The sequence below is a fragment of the Panthera onca genome, chromosome E2 (assembly GCF_046562875.1).
Source record: "Panthera onca isolate mPanOnc1 chromosome E2, mPanOnc1 haplotype 2, whole genome shotgun sequence".
NCBI classification, from domain to species: Eukaryota; Metazoa; Chordata; class Mammalia; order Carnivora; family Felidae; genus Panthera; species Panthera onca.
The window spans coordinates 33,876,058-33,898,762 of NC_138353.1; the positions used below are offsets into that span (position 1 = coordinate 33,876,058).

The window sequence follows — 22,705 nt, forward strand, 5'->3', positions numbered from 1 at the left end:
GCAGCCTCTGGAACAACCCCATTCCCCCCGACACTGTGCAGCGTCTGCAGAGGCAGGAGCCCAGGCTGGACTTTGCTTTCTTTGACAAGCAGCCGAAAGCCCCTTGGGGTACTTGATGGCCCCCTCAAGGTCCTTCGAATACAGCCAAGTGAAGCCAGCTTCCACCCACCAGGACTGAGGGCTCAGGAAAAGAGCCGCAGCTGGGTCCCCCTGTATGCTGCCCTAGGAGGGCGGGGCCTATTTGTCTTGCTACAGTCTTCAAGAAGGGCCCAAAGCCTGGTGTGGCCAATAGACTACCCTGCATCACATGTGATATTCATGAGCAGTCAGGGACATGTCGCACAATGAGAGTGTCGTGATGTGATGGGTGACACAGGTCGCCCGTGGCAGAATTCTATGCAGCGTTACATAGAGCTTGCGGTGTGGCCTCGGGGTCAGTGTCATGGGTCCTAGCACCACACGTGGCAGGACATATGATTTGTGGCTCATAGATGGCATGTGCTAGCTGCTCATATTGTAGGATATGTGCTGGCAGGATACCCTCAGGCTGGTACAAAATCTAATTTATTACTTTTTAAAGGCAAGTATGTATTTATATATTGCATTTCCAGAGCATCTAAGCTAGGGAATGTCCTCCACCCAGAACTGGGGATGGGGAGAGGTGTCCAAGCACTGATCAGCCCAGTGGCCTGAGAACGAAGCCAAGGACTCAGCCCTGAGGCTTTTGGATGAGTCCCCTCCTGCCTCAAGCCTCAGTTTTCCCATTTGTGAATGGGATGACTCCCTCCTCTTAAACACTGGCTTCCAAGGACTTTGGGCCCAGGGCTAGGTACAGTCTGTGGGAATGGACAGGCCTACTCTGACCTATGTAAGGGAAGAAGCCAGGTCTAAGGGTGTGGGGATAGGCACTACCAAGATAATCAGGCAAGGCCACTGGGTCCAGTCACTACCTCAGCAGGATCCGGGTGAGTTCCCAGGGGCTGCACGTGCTACGTAATATTCTTGTTGCTTCCAAGGACGGCCCTGCTACACTGTAAGCCAAATTTGACCAATAAATGTGGATCGTGTTAACAGCCTCTACCCTGAGTCTGATGTATCCTGGTAACTCACCAAGGTCAGAAGTGGTTCACCCCCTGCCCCAGGGACTGGAGAGCAGGACAGACGACAGAGAGATGAACTGAGAGGAGCACTGGCCTGGGAGTCAGGAGACATGGGCTCAACTCCAGACTCTGTCTCCGTATGGTCACGGGCTCATGGGCAAGTTGCCTTCTCTCTCCTGACTCAGCTGTACTATGCGGGTATTATAGAAGCTCGAAGTGTTAGAAACATTCTTTGTTGGACCTGCATTATATTTAAACTCTTTTCGGAATCAATTGTCAGTATTTAAAATTGGGAACTTTTACATGAAAATCTAGATTTTCAACTTTTGTTAGGTGTTGGTCCCACATTCTCACTCAAGAGTAATCCGGGGAGTCATATGACCATGCCCTTTGGATATGACACACACCTCCCAGTTTGCCACAGTCCCCACCACTCTCTGATGTATCACCCCTCCCTTTTGCTGCTTGCCTGGCCGTCCTTGTGAGAGCCTAGAATCTCCTGGCCTAGAGGGGTCCACTGGTGGGTGGAACATTAAAAACATGGCTTTGGAAGTCAGATGGGCATGGAATGGACTGTGACTTGACTCCTTGCTGCTGGTCTTTGAAGACAAGAACTATTTCTGGACAAGGGTTAGTAACCACCCCCACCCCCCAACACCCAGGACCTTTGGAGGCATCCAGGAAGCATGGTATATATACAAAATCCCTAATAGGCAGTGGGTAATGGTTTATCGCCATTTCCCTTCTCCTTTTAGGGTTGAATATATACGAGGTGAAGAGATGCTTGAAATGACAGGAGAACGGCACCCACTCTCCGTCACCTGCCTGTGGGCTGAACAAATTGATCACAGGGCGCCTTCCCCCAGAGCTGCACCCCATTGTGAAAAAGCGGGCAGACAGGGTGCAGTTACAGCTTAGCACCACTAGAGGGCAGGTTGGCCCACTGGTGATTCCTGAGATTACTTCCTATTGGACCCAGAATGAAGTTAAGAGGTGATGCTAGGGGCCTGTCCCACCTGGCCTAGGATCCTGGGATACTCTGCCTACTAGTGGTTCACCTGGGTGGCTCAGCCCTGACCTTTGCCGCTCTCCATGTTGTCTCCGGTCCCCCGCCAAGCACGAGGAGAAAGTCCTCCGGCCAAGTGCCAAGCACCCACACCCCACACGAGGACACTCTTATCGGGCTAGGGTCAGGGCACACCTGGCACCGAATGGGGCCATGATCCTGGTCATGGGGGAGGGGATGGGCAGGCAGAGGCTCTAACAAGTTTCCCCAGAAAACTGGAACCCCAAATGCTATCTCTCCTCCCTGGGAAATGATGCCAAGTTGACTCTGGATCCTTCATACCAAGCGGGGGAGGGGTGCTTGTACTGTCCTCTCTCTGTGCCCAAAACTGGAGCATGAGTCCCTCAAAGCCTGAAGGTGACTTTCCCAGGAAGTCCTGGCTGAGGAAGGAACAGGGCACCAACCAGAAGCTCCAGGCCAGATGAAATGCACACCAGGAGAGCCCGGAGCTCAGGGATGCTCTTCATTTGCTGCTTATTCGTTTTACATTTTCCTTCTTCTCTCCCTTTCAGCTCCGGCCAAGTTCTAAACCCCAAGAAACTTTCAGCAGCTGCCCTGAGATAAACCGTATGTTGGGCACTGCAGAGCTGGCTGGGCCCGCTACGGGCGGTGTGCAGGCACCTCGTTCCTTTTATTAATCTTCCTCTGCAGCCACCTGCTTGCTGGAGGCCTGGACTGTTTTCTACCCAACACCGATGAGGTCCAGTCTCCCTGCCCCCTTCCTCCGAAAAGTAAGCTGTTTAAATACACGCATGAAACAAATACAATTCAAAGAAAAGTGAGGCTGTGGCCAAGTGAGCAGGGTAATGAACATGGAGCTCGCTCCCGATTTCTGTACGTGAATTTTCTCCCCAAGAATGTGAGCCGGCTGGTAAGTACTCTCGTCTGTCCGCAAGGCTGGGAGAAGCTCATTTTGCTACTTTGTCACTTGGCCTCTGTCCTATGGTTTTACAGATTGAACATCCACCTTCCTGATGGGCGTCACAGAATCTCCCTTCCTATCCCTACAGGCCTCAAATCCTCCCCAGTTGCCCCTTCCATCCTGGCCCCAAACACACACATCTGAAATCCACTGTCCAGGCCACTACCTCTTGAACTATAAAATCACAGTTACAGAAACTGTAATGTGCATCGAATCATCTGGGGATCTCGTTAACAAGCAGATTCTGGTTCAGCAGGTGTTGGGCAGGGCCTAGGATGCTGCATTTCTAAGAGCCCCCACGTGATGTCTATACTGCTGGACCACACTCAGCTCTGCAAGGCTATCAGCCAGTGAGTGGGTCTCAACCCTGTCTGTGTGTTAGAATCACTTGGGGAACTTTTTTTAAATGCCTTTTTAAAAATGTATTTATTTGTTTTGAGAGAAAGAAAGCATAAGCAGGGGAGGGGCAGAGAGAGAGAGAGAGAGAGAGAGAGAGAATCCCCAGCAGGCTCCCCACTGTCAGCGTGGAGCCCGATACAGGGCTCGAACCCATGAACTACAAGATCATGGCCTCAGCCAAAACCAAGAGTCAGAGCCTCAACCGATTGGGCCCCCAGTCTCCCCTAAAATGCCTTTTTATTTTTTTTTTTTATTTTTTTTTTTTTCAATGTTTTTTATTTATTTTTGGGACAGAGAGAGACAGAGCATGAATGGGGGAGGGGCAGAGAGAGAGGGAGACACAGAATCGGAAACAGGCTCCAGGCTCCGAGCCATCAGCCCAGAGCCTGACGCGGGGCTCGAACTCACGGACCGCGAGATCGTGACCTGGCTGAAGTCGGACGCTCAACCGACTGCGCCACCCAGGCGCCCCTAAAATGCCTTTTTAAAAAAACAGAGTATAGTATTAAGGGGCAGCTGGGTGACTCAGTCAGTTGAACATCCAACTCTTGGTTTCAGCTCAGACCATGATCTCATGGTTCATGGGTTCGAGCCCCCGATCTGGCTCCGTGCTCCAAGCAGCGTGGAGCCTGCTTGGGATTCTCTCCCTTTCTACCTCTGTCTCTCTCTCTCAAAATAAATAAATACACCTTAAAACACACACACACACACACACACACACACACACACACACACACATTATTTAGAAAGGTCCCCAGACAATGCTAATGTGCAGTTGTGGGTGTGGAAGGCAAGACAAGACTTTGTACCTGGACCCCTTCTTTTGTCCCAAGGGCCCTCTCTTTCCAGATGAGGACACTGAGACCCAGAGATTTTTCCTGACTTGTCCAAAGGCACATAGCTAGTAAGTGGTAGCACCGGGAATCAAACCTACGTTTCATGACTTTTTCCCCCCTTTCCTGTTTCAGTGAGATACAACTGTGCCACAGCACTGTATGAGTGCGAACACGTAGGCTAAGGACTTGCATACATTGTGAAACGATCAACACGATAAGTTTATTTAACACCCAGGATCTCATATAGTTACCAAAGAAAACCGAGAAAGAAAAAAATGGCTCTTTCCCTTGAGATGAAAGCTCCTAGGATCCACTCCCTTAACCACTTCCAAATTTTGTGACTCAGTTCCACAGGTGCAGCCCCAGTTTCCCCATCTGTACGGTGAAAGGATGAGCAAACTGAGACAAGGCACAAAGACCTACTTTCACAAGTGCTGCAAAGGTGACCTGATGGTTAACTCTCCCTCGGGGAGGGTTTTGAACCCTCTGTCACCTGCCTTGCCAGGTTATTGTCCTGTAGGGTTTCCACCATCCATGACGTCCTCTAGACCCAAAGCCGTAATCTCAGCAACAAGCTACCCTGTTTTACAAAGGAGAAAATGGAAGCCCAGAGAGGAACGAGACTTGCCAAGGTCACACGGGGAGTATTCAGTGGGGCTTCAATTCCAGTCGTGGAACAAGCAGGAAGTGGAGGTGGTCCTGGCTGGGGATTTAACTGGTCTGCAGGTCTGTGTGTTCTTCAGAGAGCACCCCCCGCCACGACCCCCACCCCAGTCTGGAGGGCTGTGCAGCCTACCTTGTGCTCCCAACCCCCTCCCATGGCCAAGGCCAGGCCAGAGGGTGGTGACCCCAGCCAGAGATGGACACGCCCAGAGCTGGACACACCCTCTGGACACATCCAGAGCTTCCTGGGAAAGACCTGACAGTGGCTGCTTTGGTAAAGCTCCTCCCAGGGCTGGTCTCAGGAAGTTCTGGGGACAGCTGGTCCTCTGGTCCGCCCTCCCGCCGCAGCCACCCTGATGAAGCACCCCACCCCTACCCCATGTGTCTCCCAGCTTCCAGAGCTGGCGTCCTCCCTGACCCCCGGGCCTTGGAAACCATACCTTGTCGTTCATCCCACACAAACTCCAGCCCTGCCCTGGCTGCCCAGAAAGTGACCTTTCCCCTAAGGAGGAGGCCACCAAAAAAAGGAGCTTTGACTTGAGAACAATCCAACTGGGGTCCCCAGGTGGAGTTCCTAGGACAGAAGCATCGGTTTCCCCAGCTGCTCCTGTGGTTCCCCACCCCCACACAAATATTTCAGTGTAAGGTTGGGTCCGATGGAGGTGTCTGGGGCTGACTGAAAGGGCAGGGGAGCCCGGGCATCCTGACCGGAGAACGGGGCATCCCTGCATTACGGTGACCACAGCCCTGGCACCTAAAAATAGCCAGAACAATGCACCAGCCCTAGTGTCTAAGCGTGCTTGGTGCTGTGCTAGCCACAAAGGGTCTCACTGAATTCCCACAAGCATCCCCAGAAGCAGATACAAGTCTATCCTTACATTTTACAGAGGAGGAAACTGAGGCCCAGAGAACTGAGTGATCTCACCAGGCAATAACTAGAGCGGCTGAGATTCAAACCCACAGCCATGACTCTGCCTGAAGCCTGGCACTGGAGTCAGCCATGAGATTCTCGAGGGGCTGTCTCCATCATGAATATATCTCCATATCAATTCCCTGTGGCAGACGGTATTTTCCAAAGATGGCCACCACAATTCCTCCCATCCCACATGCTCTCCCTACAATGTGACAGTGACAGTCCTCTCACTGAGAGGCGGGTCTATGGAGGGAGCTGGTAACTATGGCAGAAGTGACATGATGTGACTTGCAAGGCTAGGTTCTATAAAAGATAACAAGGCATCCACCTGGTTCCCCTGGGATGCTCACTCTTGGAACCCAGCTGCCATATTATGTGGAAGTTCAGGCCGCACGGAAGGGTCGTGGGTAGGTGTTCCGGCTGACAGTTCCAGCTGAGGTCCCAGCTGACAGCCGGCATCAATTGCCAGACATATGCCTTCTAGATAACTCCAGCCCCTGTCATGGTCTGACTGCAACTGTTTGAGAAATCCTACGCAAGAACCACTCCCGCTGAGCCCAGTGACCCCCCAGAGCCATGAGAGACCATAAAGTTTGGGGTGATGTGGATGCAGCATAAATAACTGGGACCCCTTCCATCCTCTACCCCCTCACACATCCTGAGGCCAGCCAGGGCCCGGTACACGGGCAGTACCTTCACGTGTCCGTAATTCACAAACACACTGAAATGTACACGCAGCCCTGGTTACTCCCATCTGTTTGTCCCGACAGCCTGGACTGAGGAAATAAACACCCAGACGGCAGGTGTTTTACATACTAGGCCAATTTGGGGAAACTGAGGCCTCCTGCTTGCGCAGTGAGGTCTCTACCAGGGCGAGGAAAGACGCCTTCCGACATTTTGCTCTAACGGCCTTACATTGTGTGTGGATGAAGGACAGAGGGTAAGACACTTGGCCTTAATCAGTTGACCTCTGGCCTCTCCTCTTTTTAAAAAATGCTTATTTATTTTTGGCGGGGGCAGAGAGGGAGGGAGACAGAGGATCCGAAGCAGGCTCTGCACGAACAGCGGCAAGCCCGGTGCAGGGCCCGAACTCACGAACCCCATGGGATCATGGCCTGAGCCGAAGTCGGACGCTCAACCGACTAAGCCACCCAGGCACCCTGACCTCTGGCTTCTCCTAATCCCTGACTTTCTTTTAGACAGCTTTGTTGAGATATAACATTTATCCCTTTAAGGGTATACAAGTGAATGGTTTGAGTATACCTACAGTTGTTCAACCATCACTATAATTTCAGAGCATTTTTAATCACCGCCCCCAAGAAATCCCATAGTAATAACAATTACTCCCCAGTCTCCTCCCAGGCCTAGACAGCCACTAGGCTGCCTTCTGTCTCTGTGGATTTGTCTAGTGTGGACGTTTCGTATAAATGGAATCATACAATATGTGATCTTTAATGACTGGCTGCTTTCATTTACCATAATGTTTTCAAAGTCCGTTCATATTTACCTTTCTATGGCTGAATAATATTCCATTGTGTGGACAGGCCACATTTTGTTTATCCATTCATCCGTTAATGGTCATTTGAGTCATCTCCACTTTTGGGCTATTCTGAACCATGCTGCAATGAACCTTTGTGTATGAGTTTTTGCGTGGACATATGCTTTCATTTCCTTCGGGTAAATTCCTAGGAGTGGAATTGCTCTGATCCCTGGCCTTTGTATTCTGTCCATTAGGCCAGGGATCCAGTATCTTCTTCACCCTGGGTAGGCCCACGTACCTCATCCTTCAGGGCTTCTAGAGGAAGCCTGATTTCCACGCTGAGTTGGGTCTTCTATGCCAACCCACCTCCAACCTTTGCACTTTTCACACAATAATACGATTGCAACTTCTACGATTGCAACTTCAGGGGAGGGACTCTGCTTGGGTTCACCATTGTCTGTCCCAGTGCCTGTCTCTTCTGTGGCTCTGGGGCAAGGAGAGGAAAGGGAATCTGGGGGCCAGATCAATCAGGAAAGGCTTCCTGGGGGAGGTGGGGCTGGAGCTTAGTCTAAGAATGCCTATAGATTGGTTTGCCCCACAGCTGGGCTGAGGGCTTTGAGGACTTTGGTGGAGGAAAGATGAGGAGAGCTGGGAGAAAAGAAGGATGAATGGGGGTGGGGGTGGGGGGACAGGCAGGCAGAGAACAAAGCTCAGAGCCCTGGGGTTTTTCGGTGGATGCCCCTCTAAGGCTGCAAAGTGCCTGTGACTCAGACTGGAGGGAGGTTCACAGGCTTTAGCTCGAGTCTCCTAGTTAACCCTCTCCTACCTGGAATGGAAAACCCACAACCCAAGCGCAATGCGTTAACTCTCAGTCGCCCAGTCCTTGAGCTGTAGGGCCAAGGGCTTTGGATGTGGCCGTGAGATCTCCCACAATCTGGTTAAATGAGGCTCAGCTGTCTGAGACACTGAATGGGGGGGGGGGGGTGCACATAAATACCGCTGAGTGACCTGCAACAGGATCTCCCGGCGACAGATGCATTTCTTAAGAATCGGTGCTTCTTCTAGGGAAAAGATGGCCTTCGCAGAAAGGGGGGAGTCGGTGCCAGGGCCTCAAGCCCCCCCTTAATTATCCTCCTGCTAACTAGCCCCAGGCACTGTTCAAACTCTTTATCTTATCCTTTCTGAGAAATATGTGTCATCTTCCCAGTGCCTGGCGACAAGAAAATGCCGAGCTCTTTTACTGGGGGGCGGGGGAGACGACACTGCGGTCCTAGTGCTGCTCAGTACAGCCCAGAACCTAGCCCTGTGGTGTGTCCCCCGAGGGCGCAGCGCGGGGCCCTCGGGGTCGAGGCCGCAGGCGGCGAGCTGGGGCCCCGAAGGCCCGGGCTGAGCCCACCCCTCGGTTCCCGCGTCCGCGGCCCTGAGCGCACGGTGCTCGGAACTCGGAGGTGTCCGCGACTCCGGCAGCACCGGCCCGGGAGGGTGCGAACCAGAGGCGTTCCGATCCGCGGAGTCCCAGCCTGGAACGTTCGGACCCTCGGATTCCGGCCTCGAGCGTTCGGACCCTCGGGTTCCGGCCCCCGCGGCGCCGAGAGCCCGGAGCGCCAGGGCGCGCCAGCCGCGGGATCCGAGCCGCGGACGGCGGGCGGGACAGCTCCCCCGCTCCGCCCGTGGGGAGCGCTCGCCCCTCCAGGAAGCGCCCGCCTCGCCTCCCCACCCCCGCCCCCTCTCGGCCGGAGGGAGGAGCCCGAGCCGCCGCCGCCGCCGCCCGCCCGCCCCGGAGGAGCACTGGACCCCAGGCGGCTGGGAGCGCACGCGAGCTGGCCAGGGCCGCGCGGGCAGCGCCCTGAGCCCGTCCCGCGCCCGCGGGCCCCGCCAAGCAGAGGAGCGCCCCGGGATGCCCCGGCGGCCCGGAGCGCGGGCAGCGGCAGCGGCGACCACGCCGTGAGGGCGGCGGCGCCCGCGGGACCCGTGGTGAGTGGGGCCCGGGCGGGCCAGGGGCGGGCGGGGCGCCCTGGCGCGAACGCTAAGTTCGGCCTTTCGGCTCGGCTTCTGGAGCCGGTGGCGGGTTGGAAGGAGGCTGGGTTCCGCCTCGGGGGCCGTGACACCCCAAGCCCCCGCCACCCGCGCGCACCCAGCCTCTGGCCTTTGGGTGACTCAGCTGCGACCCGGCCACGCGGGGGCGCTCCGGCTGCGCCCGGACCACCGTGGGGGAAAGAGGAAAGGGTGCTGGAGGAGGGTGGTGCCCCTCGGTGTCTGAGCCCAGCTGTGTAGGGACTCTCCTACCTCCTCCCTGGAGCCTGGGAGCGTCCGGAAAGGTAGAGTCCCCGCTGCCGAAGTCCCAGCTGCCGAAGACTTGAGGTCGGGCTGGTCCCTGGCCCCTGGCCACCCCCCGCCCCCCAGCGCCGTAACCTGCTCTCAACCTCCATATCCGCCCCCCCCCCCCCCCCCCCGCCCCAGCGTACTGCCGGAGAGCCAGCTCCCAGCCCAGGAAGAGGCTACGAAGGGAGGGCGTGGAGCTGGGCAGCTTCCCAGAAGTCGAAGTGTGTTTGCAAACTAGTTTTTTCGCAAAAGCTGTCTGGCACCTGTGTGGTTAAGGGGGGTGGGTGGGGGGACATGGGAGAGAGAGCAAGACTCCTTCCTTTCCGTTTCTCGCAGCCCTGTTTTTCTGAGAATAGAGGTGTCTTACTCCCCTCTTCCCATCCCATCCCATCCCAGCCCCGACCTCTGCCCCCCTCCTTGGACAAGGCCTTTGGGAAGGGGCTCCTTCAAAGGGGACTGTGATTTGCCCAAGAGCACAAGTGGAACTGGAACCCAGGGCTCTGGTAGCCAGTTGAGGGTTCATCCTGATGTCTGTGATTCTCCCAGCCCTGTTGCGTATTTTGGGAAGTGACACCCTCAAGGGATCTGGGAGAATGTGAGCTGCCCTTTGTTTTGTGTGCCCTTAGTTTTTGCTTGCCTAGGAGTGTGGGCTGTCATCCATGGATGGAGGGCTTTTTCTGTTCCTTGGCGCACCCACAGCTTCAGTAATTGGTGCGGACGTGGGAACCCCTTTGTACCCTTCAGCGGTTGCAACCTGTCTGTGGCCAGCTTGGGGAGACCTGGGGCTGAATGCCCACCCGGTGGCGGGCTGGGGGCCCTTCCTCTTCTCTGACCTGGTGCTTATCTGTAAAATGGGCTAATTGTCAAGGACCTGTGTGCCTGGAGGCTGGGTGCAAACATGAAGACATAAAGGAGTGGTTTTATTACAATCCCTCTGGCACAGGGCCCAGTGAGCACTGCTTTGGCCCCAGGCACGCGGTCACTCAGGCAGGTTTCTCCATGGAAAGAACCAGGGGCTGGGAATGTGGACACTTGGGTTCTCCTTGCCCTCTGCCACTTCCTGTCTGTGTGCCTTGTCATTCACTGGGCTTGGGGCTTTTTCCATCTGTAAAATGAAGCAAACTATGACACATTCCCGTTTCTAGGGCTGCTGGGAGGCTGGAACCAGGGGACAGGGGTTCTGCAAAGTGGGGTGCACTTCATGAATGGCAAGTGTGGTGTTTCAAGGGACCCCTCCCCTCCCGGGGGCCATGAAAATGAAAAACTCAGGTACATAAGAGGGCTGGGAGTAGAGCCTCTGTTTCTATACCTGTAAAGTAGTGAGAACAATACGCTGTATAGCTTTGTGATCTTTTAGGGTGGTTGTGTATTTATTTAAAGGTAGTTGTAAGGATTAAATTAGGTGACAAAGGGCTCACATGCCAGCATTTTGACTGGTCTGGTGGTAAGCACTCAGTGACTGGTAACTGTGAGCATCGTTATTCCTGGGAATATCCATAATCCCGGTGAGGGCAGCTGCATTTAGGATTCCTTCTGGGATTTTCTCAGGCCAGCCTGCTCCTCCTTCTCCCACCTCCTCCCTGGAGAGAGGAGCCTCAGAAGCCAAATGTCAGACTTCTGGACTGTTCAAGGTGCAGAGTCCTGAGTAGGAAGGTTCTCCCAAAGAGAACATCATGAGGGATGCTGGATGCAAAAGGGTTCCCCCCCCCCTGTGCACCTTGGGCTGGCCCACAGGGCTCTGAGGAGTGACAGAAAAGCTCCTGTCAGAGCAGGAAGCACTGGGGGCAGGAAACGTCCCCTACTGAGAAGCCCCCAGCCCAGAGCCAGGGCCCCGTCTGCCTGCTGCTGAAGTCTCCTTCCCTCTGTCCCCCTCTAACCCTTACAGGAGCTGCTGAATCTGGGCCAATCATTTCAAGAACCCAGCCCCCTCTCCCTTGGAGAATTGGCCTCAGAAAGGGAACAGGATTCCCTCCCCTCCTGCCCAGCCCTCTGCAGGACACAGGATGGGCTCCTTGGGAGCCAGGAGGCTGGGTCATCCTAGGATCTTGGCAGCCAACAACAGGAGAAGGGGACAGTCATGTCCCACCCCCACTGTCCAGAGGGAGAATATGGGGTCCTAAGCGGGGTCATGGCTTCCTGAGGTCCTGCACTGCCTCAGAACTGCGTGGGGGTCTAAGGCGCCTTCTCGTTGTCAGCCCAGTGCCCTCTCCCCTCATTGAGCCACCCGGCCTCTGCTCCCATGGTGGGGTCAAGTGGACTATGCTCTTCAGTGTCCTGGAGAGTTTCTCTCCTAGCTCTGTCCTCACCTTCTTCCTTCGGGGTCTGAGATGAGGCTAATTAGCTGCTACTTGCTCACTCACTATGTATCACCTTGCTTAATTTTTCTCGGGCGTTAGCCACCTTCTACACTCATCTTATTTATTCATTTGTGTATCATCTTATTATCTGCCCCCCTTCCCAAAGAGTGTCAGCGCCACGAACAGGCGAGGATAGCGTCCATCTTGTCCAGGGCCCTTTCCCTGCACTTAGAGAAGATAAATGACTGGGGCTGCCCCGCACTGTAGCCTCCTGTTAAAGGAGTCTGTGATGCTGGCTGATGGAGCCCCGAGGAGTCATAAGCTTGCCCTCTCGGGTCTCTGGAGGGAGCCCTGCTCTCCCTGCTAAGTGCTGGGAGACCGGCACAGGGCAGTGGCCTTGCTGATGGAGGAGGGAAATGTACGAGTCTGGAGAAGGTGGGATTTGCCTGGCACTGAAGGACCCGGGGCTGGAGGAGACTGAGGTGGCAGCTGCTGCCATGGGCTGCCCACTCAGGGGACTGAGGTGTACTGGGGAGAGTCCCCATTCCCCGTGTGACCTGGGCCATGTCTCTTAACCCCTCTGACCTCCGCTTCGTTGTCTGGGAAATGGGGACTCTTAGACCACGAGCTGCCCCCACTGCTCTCTTCATGGGGTTCTTTAGGCAGCTTTGAAAGGGCTTGTAAACTGAAGAGGGCAGTGTATGGAGTCATTCCTCTTCCACCTGTGGCTTTGGGTCCCACCTTCCAGTCATTGTGTGGCCACCTGTCGTCACTCAACAAATGTTTACTGAGCAGCTCCTCTGGGCCTGGGGCTGTGCTGAAGCTGGGAGCGCGGCTATGGAGCTCAGAGTGGAATGGGCGGGGCGGGGGGGGGACAGAGAGAGGCCAGCAAATGACAAGGAGACAGAAAGACTTCAGATAGTGGAAAATGCCCCAAAGAGAATAAAGCAAGGTAGAGTGAATGATGGGGGAGTGCAGTGTGTGAGGCTCAGGGAGGCCTCTAGAGCAGGAGGTGGTGACATTCGAGCTGGCATGCTAATCCAGGGCCTTAGTCTCTGGTGCATGGCTGTATCCCAGCCGCGCCTGGTGCCCAGCAGGTGCTCAGTGGATATTTTTGAATGAAAGAGGGAGGCGTGCCCCAGACAGAGGAAACAGCACATGCAAAAGCCTTGCATTGGGAACATGCTTCGTGTGTTCCAAGAGCCCATTCTCCTTATGACCCAGCTCTCTTTCTCCTTTCGGTGGCTCTTGTCGGGAGCTGGGGGCATCTGGTTTGCCGACCGTATCCCTGCTCTCCCCTCCCCATGATGCAGGAGAGAGCATGCTCAGCTCCCAGCAGAAGACGCCATTCAACCTCTCCCTCCTTTGGGCCCCAGCAATCTTTCCAAGTCACCCCGCGGCCCCTCAGGAAGGGGTGCGCTTTGCAGCGTGCACATAGGGAGCCCAGCTGCCTGGTGTCATGCTCTGATTTGCCATGGACCAGCTGGATGACCTTGGGCAGTGTATTCGTTTCCTAGCGCTGCTATAACAAAGAACCCCAAACCGGATGGCTCAAAATCACAGAAATATATTCTGTTTCGGAGGCCAGAAGTCCAAATTCAAGGTGTGGGCAGGGCCATGTTCCTCTAAAGGCTCTAGGGGAGGTGTGTTTCCTTGCCTCTTCAGGCTTCTGGGGACATCACACCGATCTCTGTCTCCTTCCCTCAGTGTCTTCATACGGTCCCTCTCATAAGGACACCAGTCGCGTTGGATTAACAGCCCGTCCTACCCCTGTATGACCTCATCTTAACTAGTCACATCTGCAGCTCCTGTATTTCCAGATAAGATCACATTCTGAGGAATTAGGAGGGTAGGATTTCAACTTAGCTTTGGGGGGAACATAATTCAACCTCTAACCTCTACATAACCTCTTTGTGCCTCGGTTCTCCGATCAGTAAAATGGGATGCTAGTAAGAGGGCACATGTCCTGGGATTGCAGGGAGGCCTAAACAGAATGCTGTCAACCTCGGGGCAGGGCCAGGCACGCCCAGTGCATGCTACTGTTTACTTCTTCTCAGGGAGGACTTCCTGGGAGCTGGGACCCAGAGCTGAAGAACAGATGGCAGTGTCCTTGACCAGGAGGACTTGCTGAGAAGGGCCTGGGCCTGAAGTAGCACCTGCTGTCTGGCTCACAGACACCCCTCCGCGCTGTCTGGCTGAGGAGGGGCAGGGGGCACCCCTTCAGTGTGGCAGGGTGTGGGCTGGGCAGCATAAAAGCTACTGGAACTGTAAGACACCGTTAACAAAGAGTAGGGAGAGCCCCACATGCGGAGGGGTGAGCAGAGATCTAACCCCCATGCGGGAACCCACGAGGGGATTCGGTACTGGGTGAGCCCCGATGACTTTCAGGGCCCATCAGTTCAGAGATTTTGGGTGGGAGCTTGGGGCTGAGGCTCAGAGCAGCCCAGGAAAGACTGAGGGGTATTTAGAGACTCCTCAAGGCTGAAAGGAGCCCAGGCTCTTCACAGGCAGGGAAACTGAGGCACAGAGAGGGGAAGGAACTTGGAAGAATTCCAAAAACACACTTTTTGGGCACCCCTGTCTCTAGTCTCCCCGTGGTAGTTCCCAGGTAGGCATGGGCACCACAGGGCAAGGCCCAGGGCGGCTTCTGTCCCTCAGGCTGCCGCACAGCCCCCTACAAATGAAGCCAGGTTGGAATGACTTTGGCTGGTGTTCACTGTCACCATGCCCTCCACCCTCCATTAGCTTGGTCCACCCTCCGAGCTTGGCCAGACCCACTCCCGAGTTCCCGAAGTACTGTCTGTATCCCAGAGTATATCTACACCCGTCCTCTGTCACGCTTCCTGGGAGGTGGGAGGGCAGGCCATCACCTGCTCCACTTTGCTGATGAAGGAGCTGAGGCCTAGGAGGGAGGAGGTGGCAGAAGCAGGCCTTGACTCCTGACTCCCAGAGGGGTGGGGGGTGGGCTGGAGGCCACCGTGCAGCCTGCGGCAGCAGCCCCTCGAGGGATAGGCTGGGGAGACACGGGGCCAAGCCCTTTGGACCAAGATTGATCTGAACCAGGGGCCTCGGGGTCCCAAGGGAGGCCCCCTTCCCCAGGGGCCAGAGCTTAGTGATTAGGTGGGGGCTGCAGAGAATAGCCTCCCCTGGGTGTGGTCTGATGGAAGCTGGGGACCCCAGGGGTGTCAGACCCCTGCTGCAGCTTCCACGCTGTGCTGTCTGCATCTATATTTATCCCCATAATGGCCCGGCTGCCTGTCGGGAGTGCGGTGTCTTCTGAGTATAGCAGCCGGGAGCCTAGCTAAGGTAGAGAGGCGATTTGTGGATTTTTGTCGAGATGCCCCCTTCACCTCGCACCTCGGAGCCAGCCCCGCCCACTCTGGGGGCTGTCCCTGGCAGGGGTTTGCAGGAAGGGCCCAGGGGTATGAGCAGCTTGGGGCTGGACCGCCCCCTGCCCCCCACCGCCCAACTCAGAGAACTGGGGCTGTGGGATGTTGGGGTTGGTGTATGCCTGGGAAGGTGGGACCAGATAAACCAAAAGCCTTTCGGCTCAGGGATTCAGGGGACTGGTGATTCTGAAATCCCAGACTTCAGCAGCCCTGGAATTCTGAGAATCTGTAGTCCCCCTTCACCTTTTCGCTCTTCCTCACTTTCAACAAAGGACGGTGACATCTCCTAAGCCAGTACTTACAATATGGTGACGATGTCAGTGCCCCCCCCCCCCCAGACCAGGGGCTCAGGAGGGGCTTTGTAGAGGAGTCCTCGAATCTTATCAGATTATAAAACATACAAAATAGAGCAGACATCCCACACGTACAACTCTGTGACTGTCCACACACCAGAGCATTTGTCAGCAGCAGCCGGTCAAGGAAGAGAAATGTGACCATCACCGAAGCCCCCTGGTGCCCCCTTCGGGTCACAAGCACCCCTCCCTCCTGACTTCCAGCAGCACAGATCCGTTTGGCCTGCATTTAACTTCGTATAAATGAAATCAGACAGGACCATGCGCTCCTTTATGTCTGCTCTTCTCCATTCAGCGTGTTCGTGAGACCCGTCCGGATCATTGGCACCCTCGTTCTGCCCCCGTGCCCCCAGCAGTATAGTCTACTGCGTGGGTGTTCACATTTCTTTATCCCTTCTCCTGATGAGGGGTGTTCAGGGTGCATCCAGTCTGGAGCTACCGTAAATAGTGCTGCCGTGAAAGTCGGTGCGGGGGGGGGGGGGGGGGGGGGGGTTCTTTAGTGAACACAGGTGCATGTTTCTGTGGGGCATTGCTGGCTCATCACAGGGGCTCCGTCGCGTAGCTTAGGTAGACCCTGCCAAACGTCCCTCCAAGGCGGTCGTCCCGGGCACACACCCTTTGGCGGCATGAGAGTTCCAGGTGCTCCACGCCCTGGTCACCACTTGGTATTGTCAGCCTTTTTCCTTTTGGCCATCCCGGGAGGGGCGGTGGGGCGGTGGGAGGGGGCACAGCAGTATCACTTGCTTTTGGTTTTGCTGAGCTGAGCTGGAAGAATGAAAAAGCAAAGTAAACAAGGGGGAAGGGCGCTCCAGGCCCTCTGTGTGGTGGACACCACAGCTGGAGCCGGAAGTGGGAGGGGCTCTGTCGGGGCGGGGGAGGGGCTTGGATGTCGTCCAGAGAACGGCCCAGAGCCACGGAGAGGTCTTCCTCATTGTGAGCCAGCACTTACAGTGTGTTAGGCCTTTTTTACTTTCTGTTTGATGGGTAAGAAAACTAAGATTCGGAAGGACCGAGCTTATCCAGAGTCATCTTAGCAGAGGCTCTGGATTGCAGATCCTTCCAAGCCTCATTTTGCTCATCTGGAGAACGGGGGTGATCCTAACCTCTTGCTTAAGGATGCTGTGAAGCCGTAGAAGTTTAAGCCCATAAGGTATTGGGCACAGGGTCCGGGGCGGACATTATTATTACTCTCATTTTATTATTATCTCTCCATCAGCACAGCCACACTCACCTCCTCTCTTCCCTTCCAGCTGACAGGGTGGGAGCAGGCCCACCCATCTCCTACATCTAGAAAGGGCTGGCCCAGAACTCCAGCCCCAGCACCCTGTTTTTCTTCCCCATGGCAGGTCTCCCAGAGGCTGAAGTTTGTAGTGATGGTTAATTTTATGTGTCAACTTGACTAGGCTCTGGTGACCAGTTGTTTGGTTAAAACACCAGTCTGATGTTGCTGTCTAGGTATTGTTTTAGATCTGATTAACATTTAAATCAGTGGACTTTTATTAAAGCAGATTACCCTCCATTATGTGGGTGGGTCTCGTTCAATCAATTGAAGGCCTTTTATAAAAGTAAAGAAGAAGTTTCTCCAAGAAGAAGGAATTCAGCCCCAAGACTCCAACATAGAGGGGCACACAGCTGGCACCTGGCTCAATTGGTAGAGCATGCAACTCTTTTTTTTTTTTTTTTTTTAATTGTTTTAATGTTTATTTTTGAGAGAGAGAGATAGAGTGTGAGCGGGAGAGGGGCAGAGAGAGAGGGAGACACGGAATCCGAAGCAAGTTGCAGGCTCTGAGCTGTCAGCACAGAGCCCGACGTGGGGCTTGAACCCACGAACTGTGAGATCATGACCTGAGCCGAAGTCGGATGCTTAACCGGCTGAGCCACCCAGGTGCCCCAGCATGCAACTCTTGATCTTGGGGTTCTGAGTTTGAGCCCCATGTTGGGGGTGAGTCATTTTTTAAAAAAATACTGAAACATAGAAATCTTGCCTAGTTTCTAGTCTGCCTGTCCTGTCCTGTCCTGTGGATTTTGAACTCAAGACTGCCACATCACCTCTGACCTGAATTCCCAGCTTTCCGTCTTGTCCTACAGATTTAGAATTTGCCAGCCCCCACAGTTGCATGAGCCAATTCTTTAAAAGAAATCCCTTTCTATATATATAGATATCCCATTTGTTCTGTTTTCTTTGGGGAAGCCTAATACAGCTACCATCTGTCTTTCTGGATCTTCTCATCTAGGAAATGGGGCGAAGGAGCAACTTAGATCTAGACATATTTGAGACATGATCTGACCCCAGAAGTTCAGCCAGTGCAGCCATTGGGGCCAGTGGGGACCAGGCATCTGGTTAGCCAAGGGTTCCAGTTCACAGTGTCACCCTCTAGACCAAACATCGCAAACTCAGAGATCTGCAGAGACCTGGCCTGCAGACTCCGTGTGTGAGGCTGACAGTCCTTGTATGAGGACCAGATACAACGTCTGCCTTATTCTGCCGAGCGTGGGCTAAGCAGAGCCACCCCTGACACATGGTCAGCCGTTGGGTGGCCATACTGCAACCTCTGATCTAGGAGCTCAGGCTCAGATGGGTGGCCTCAGCATCACCTGGGAGCTTGTTAGAAATGCAGATATTATGGAGCGCCTGAGTGGCATAGTCAGTTAAGCGTCTGACTTCACGGTTCGTGAGTTCGAGCCCCGTGTTGGTCTCTGTGCCGACAGCTCAGAGCCCGGAGCCTGCTTTGAATTCTCTCTCTCTGCCCCTCCCGACTCACCCTCTGTCTCTCTGTCTCTGCCTCTGTCTCTCTCTCTCTAAGATGAATACACATTAAAAAACAAACAAACAAAAATAATAATAATAAAAGAAATGCAGACATGGAGGTCTCTCCCCAGACCTGCTGAATCAGAATCTGCATTTTAGCAAGATGCCCACCTGGCCACCCCCCTGGTGTCTGTGTGTACTTTAGCCCACCGCAGAATCACCAGGAGTGCTGTTAAAACACAGGTTGCTAAGTGCCACTCTAGGGATTCTGACTGAGCAGGTCTGGTGGGGCCCAGGATGCTGCATTTCTTTATATATGTGTGTGTGTGTGTGTGTGTGTGTGTGTGTGTATCAATTTTTTAATGTTTTATTTATTTTTGAGAGAGAGATAGACAGAGTGGAAGCAGCAGAAGGGCAGAGAGAGAGGAAGACACAGAATCCGAAGCAGGCTCCGGGCTCTGCATTGTCAGCACAGAGCCTGACGTGGGGCTCGAACTCACAAACCCCGAGATCATGACCTGAGCCAAAGTCAAACACTCAACCAATTGAGCCACTCAGGCACCCCCAGGATGCTGCATTTCTACCAAGCTCCCAGGAGATGCTGAAGTGGCCCATCTGGGAAAAATACGGGGAGCCATGAGAGCCTAGGGCCATCGCCTCTGGAGCCTTTGTGGTCAGTGATTAAACCCCACTGAGTGGGGTTTGCTGCATGGATAAGGACCCAGAGGCCCTGAAGGACGCACCTTATGGGGTCTGAATCCGTTATCCACTCCCTGGCCCCCCACCCACCACCTTGCTCTCCACTGGTATCCCAGCACTGTGTCTTCCAGTTAAGGGGAACCTAGGGCCGTATTTCTCAACCAGTTTGAACTCTTTGTCCCCTTTACATAATCCGCAAACTTCACGTATCTCCTGGGGTTTTGATCTGCCCTGCGTCCCCCAGCCATCAAGAATTGCTGATAATACCACAAGCTGCAAACTGTCATTCTAAGTGCTTTACTGCACTTATTCCTTGCAATACCCCCCGGGAGCACTCTCACCGTCTGCCATTTTGTAGAGGGGGAAACTGAGACCAGAGACGTTACGTAACTTGCTCAGGGTCACACAGCAGATAAATGGCAGAGCCAGGGATTGAAAGTCAGGCATTCTGAGTCCAGCATCTGTGCTCTTAACTGTTGGGGGTACTGATCAGAGGACTGAGCCCCTGTCCTTGTTACTACCACTAACAAGACTTTGTAGAGCATTTTTGTTCCACAGTTGGCACCAAAAACAGAATTTCTTTTCCATCTTCTAAATATCAAGTTGAAGACGCGTTTTCATGCAGCACGTGATCCCCCCACCAGAAGTCCTGATAGGCCGTCCCATTGTTACACTTGCCCCGTCGTCCCCACCACTCGAGACTCTGGGGTGGGGGCTGCTGCCTCCCTGAGCACCTCGGTCAGTCCTTCCCTTCCCTTCTATCCCCTCTTTTCCCCAGCTGGCTCTCCAGGTCTCCAGCTCAGCTGTCTGCCTCCCCCACCCCTACTGCCCATCTCCCTGTGCCTGCCTCTCGGTGTCTCCTTGTCCCTGCCCATCTCTGAGTTGGGAACCCTTCTGGCCTCACCATCTCCTCCCTGCAGTGAGTGAGGTGTACAGCCCAGCCCCTGGGTCCTGAACCACTGGAGCCAATAGTGGGTGAAAGGATAGAGTCAGGCAAGGTGGCCTTCGGCCTCAGGATCATCCTTCCCTATTTTAGAAAAACCACTGCCCCTTCTTGGGCCTCAGTTTCCACTCTTGCGAAGTGGGATATGAGGCCCTCTCCTGCTGGCCTCTTAGAGTAATCTTGAGGCTCCAGGGTTTGAGTAATGGCTTCGTGATATTCGTGATGTATGTCAGGGAGACGTGGTTGTGATTTCTCTGGGGCTGGAGATTAAAGAGCCTGTATGGTGGGTTCTCTCCCTCCCTTATTCATTGGCAAGCATTTATTCAGCACTCGGTATGTGCAGAGGCCGCCCTAGGTGCTAGAGAAGCGGGAATGATCCCTCCCTCGTGGAGGTTATGTTCTAGGGGGCCAGACAGACAATACACAGGCAAATAGACAAGTAAAGTGACTGCACATTACAATGATCTGTGAAGGGAACAGTGTGGTTGTGATTGTGTTGAGACAGAAATTGCATTAGCTCAAGTGACCAGGGAAGGCCTCTGACAACTAAGACCCATCCTGTGAAGAAAAGCACATCTGGCAGAGGGAATAGCAAATGCAAAGGCCCTGAGGTAGAAGAGAGGTTGATCTGTTTGCAGAGCAGGAGGAAGCCCGTGTTGCTGGGACAGACAGGGGGAGGGGGAGGGTGGCATGAGATGGGGTCAGGTCAAGCAGGGCCCTATAAGCCTGGAGAGAATTTGCGTTTGGTGTGGCCTGGAAGGCGAAGCCACTGGAAGATTTTTAGGTAGAACTGTGGTAGCCTCTGATTTGCATGTGTAAAGACTCACTCTGGCTCCTCGTTGCTCCGGGAGATCTGTCATGGACCAGTGCATGGCTGGGCGTGAGATGATGGCGGTCTGGCTGGGCCAAGGCAGCGGAAGGGGGGGAGGGGGTGATAAGGACATCGCTCGCTGCATCTTGAGGTGGAATCTACACAGCAGGGGGATATGGGTGGTGGCGGGGGGCGGGGGGAAGGAAAGAGAGAGGTCAAGGATGATGGGTTCCTAGGTTTCTGGCTGAGACCATAATGTTCTAGATCTATGGTTCAGCGCCAGCGTCTCCAAATCCTGTCCTGTCCTCCCCGAAGGGCAAGATGTGTTAGCTGGGGCCACTAGAGCCTGTGGGGACCGAGGCCTCTGTGTCTTGTTCATTCGTTACTCTTCATCGCAGGGCACTCAGGGAACGTTTGTGAAATGACTGCATGGGAATCCCCAAGCCCTGCCTTCTCTTTGCCTCAGCCGACCCATCCATAAAAGCAGCTACTAGTTTTGTATTATCCCCAGCTTCCAGCTCCTTCCCTGGGGATCCGGTCGCCCTAGAAGGCCCGTGCCCATCTGGGCCAAGAATCGGGACCATCTGCGAGCAGGCCCTGCCTGGCTCCCCATGCCCCCTGTGCGGCCCGTAACCTCAAATGACCTGTGGGGCGGGTGCTGCATCAAGGAGGTTTCCATTTCGCCCAGATGCGCATGGCAGGCCCAGCCCTCCCTTAATGACACCTTGCCCGCCTGCCCTCTTGCTGGAGTAGGAGGGGAGGGGGCCTGGCCCAGCATAAGCTGTGATTTCTTTTTCCGTTGCGTCAGGCCTCAGGGTCCGGCCCGCCTGCCCGCTGCCGGGCTGGCACAGAGGGGCCCGCTCTGACCCTCGCCTGCCCCAACTCCGGACATCATGTGCTCCCCATTTCGGGGATCCAGAAGCTTCCGGCCAGAGGGTGAGTTGGGGACGGGGGAACCTAGCCCTGGCTGGGGGAGACGTGCCCCTGCCCTGCCCACCCCTTGCTCGCTCTAGCCAGGGCCTGCCAGCTAGACCAGGTGGAGTCACGGTGGACTCCGGGGAGCTCGGCCCAGCCTGACCCTCCCCTGTGACCTGGCCCTCCCTGTGCCATGCCCTCCACCAGGCCGGAGCCGGTGTGGGGCAGGAGGACAGCGCAGGGACACTGGAGTGACGACAGTGGCTCGGACTGGGGGAGGGCAGGGGAGAAGCGGCCCCACGGTGTTCATAGGCCTGCGTGCCTTTGCCTGTGTTGGTCTGGGGCGTGCGTACATGTGCGTGTGTGTGACCACACACGTGTGTACATGCACAGAAAGTGTGTCAGCCTTGGCGTGCGTCCTGACACCCCTCCGGAGGAAAATAGATGCCTCTGACTTGGTAGCAGGGGACAGGTGGCCCTTGTGGGGCCGTCCAGCGTGTCACGAAGGGGGCCCGTGAGGTGCAGAGGAGGCGGGTAAACTGGAACCCACCCCCTCAGTGATGACCCCAGAAGTGCGGACAGTGCGACTCCAGAGGAACTGGGGTTCCCTCTGCCTGGCCGACTCCCCTCTGTCCCCACCCAGGTCCTAGTTCCTTACCACGCTCAGCAGCACCCCTACCCCGGCCAGAAGCACGCAGATTGGCCTGGGGAGGCCAGAGACCCAGCTTATACCCTGCCTCTGCGGTTACCTGGCTGTGAGACCTTAGGCAGGTGACCTCTGTTCTCTGGGCCTCAGCTTCCTCATCTGTAAAATGGGGGTGACTCTTGTGACCCACCCCACCTGAGGG

At 54.9% G+C, this 22,705-nt stretch overlaps 2 protein-coding genes across 17 annotated transcripts in view; both read left to right on the plus strand.

Moving 5' to 3' along the window:
• Positions 1-3,727, plus strand: part of NLRC5 (NLR family CARD domain containing 5) — an 88,542-nt gene extending 84,815 nt beyond the window's left edge. For all 13 annotated transcript variants that reach the window (XM_078438793.2, XM_078438782.2, XM_078438788.2 and 10 more), the window contains one exon: positions 5-3,727. In XM_078438793.2, coding sequence (XP_078294919.2) covers positions 5-116 — 112 coding nt within the window. In that variant the 3' untranslated portion in view covers positions 117-3,727. The remainder of the gene's footprint in view (positions 1-4) is intronic.
• Positions 3,728-8,588: 4,861 nt separating this feature from the next.
• Positions 8,589-22,705, plus strand: part of CPNE2 (copine 2) — a 47,509-nt gene continuing 33,392 nt past the window's right edge. For 3 of the 4 annotated variants that reach the window (XR_014136244.1, XM_078438796.2, XM_081791545.1), the window contains exon 1: positions 8,589-9,353. Coding sequence is in view for 2 of the 4 variants with exons in the window: in XM_078438796.2 (XP_078294922.2) it covers positions 8,604-9,353 (750 nt within the window). In the remaining 2 variants the exon portion in view is untranslated. The remainder of the gene's footprint in view (positions 9,354-22,705) is intronic. The other variant, XM_078438798.2, reaches the window with a different exon arrangement.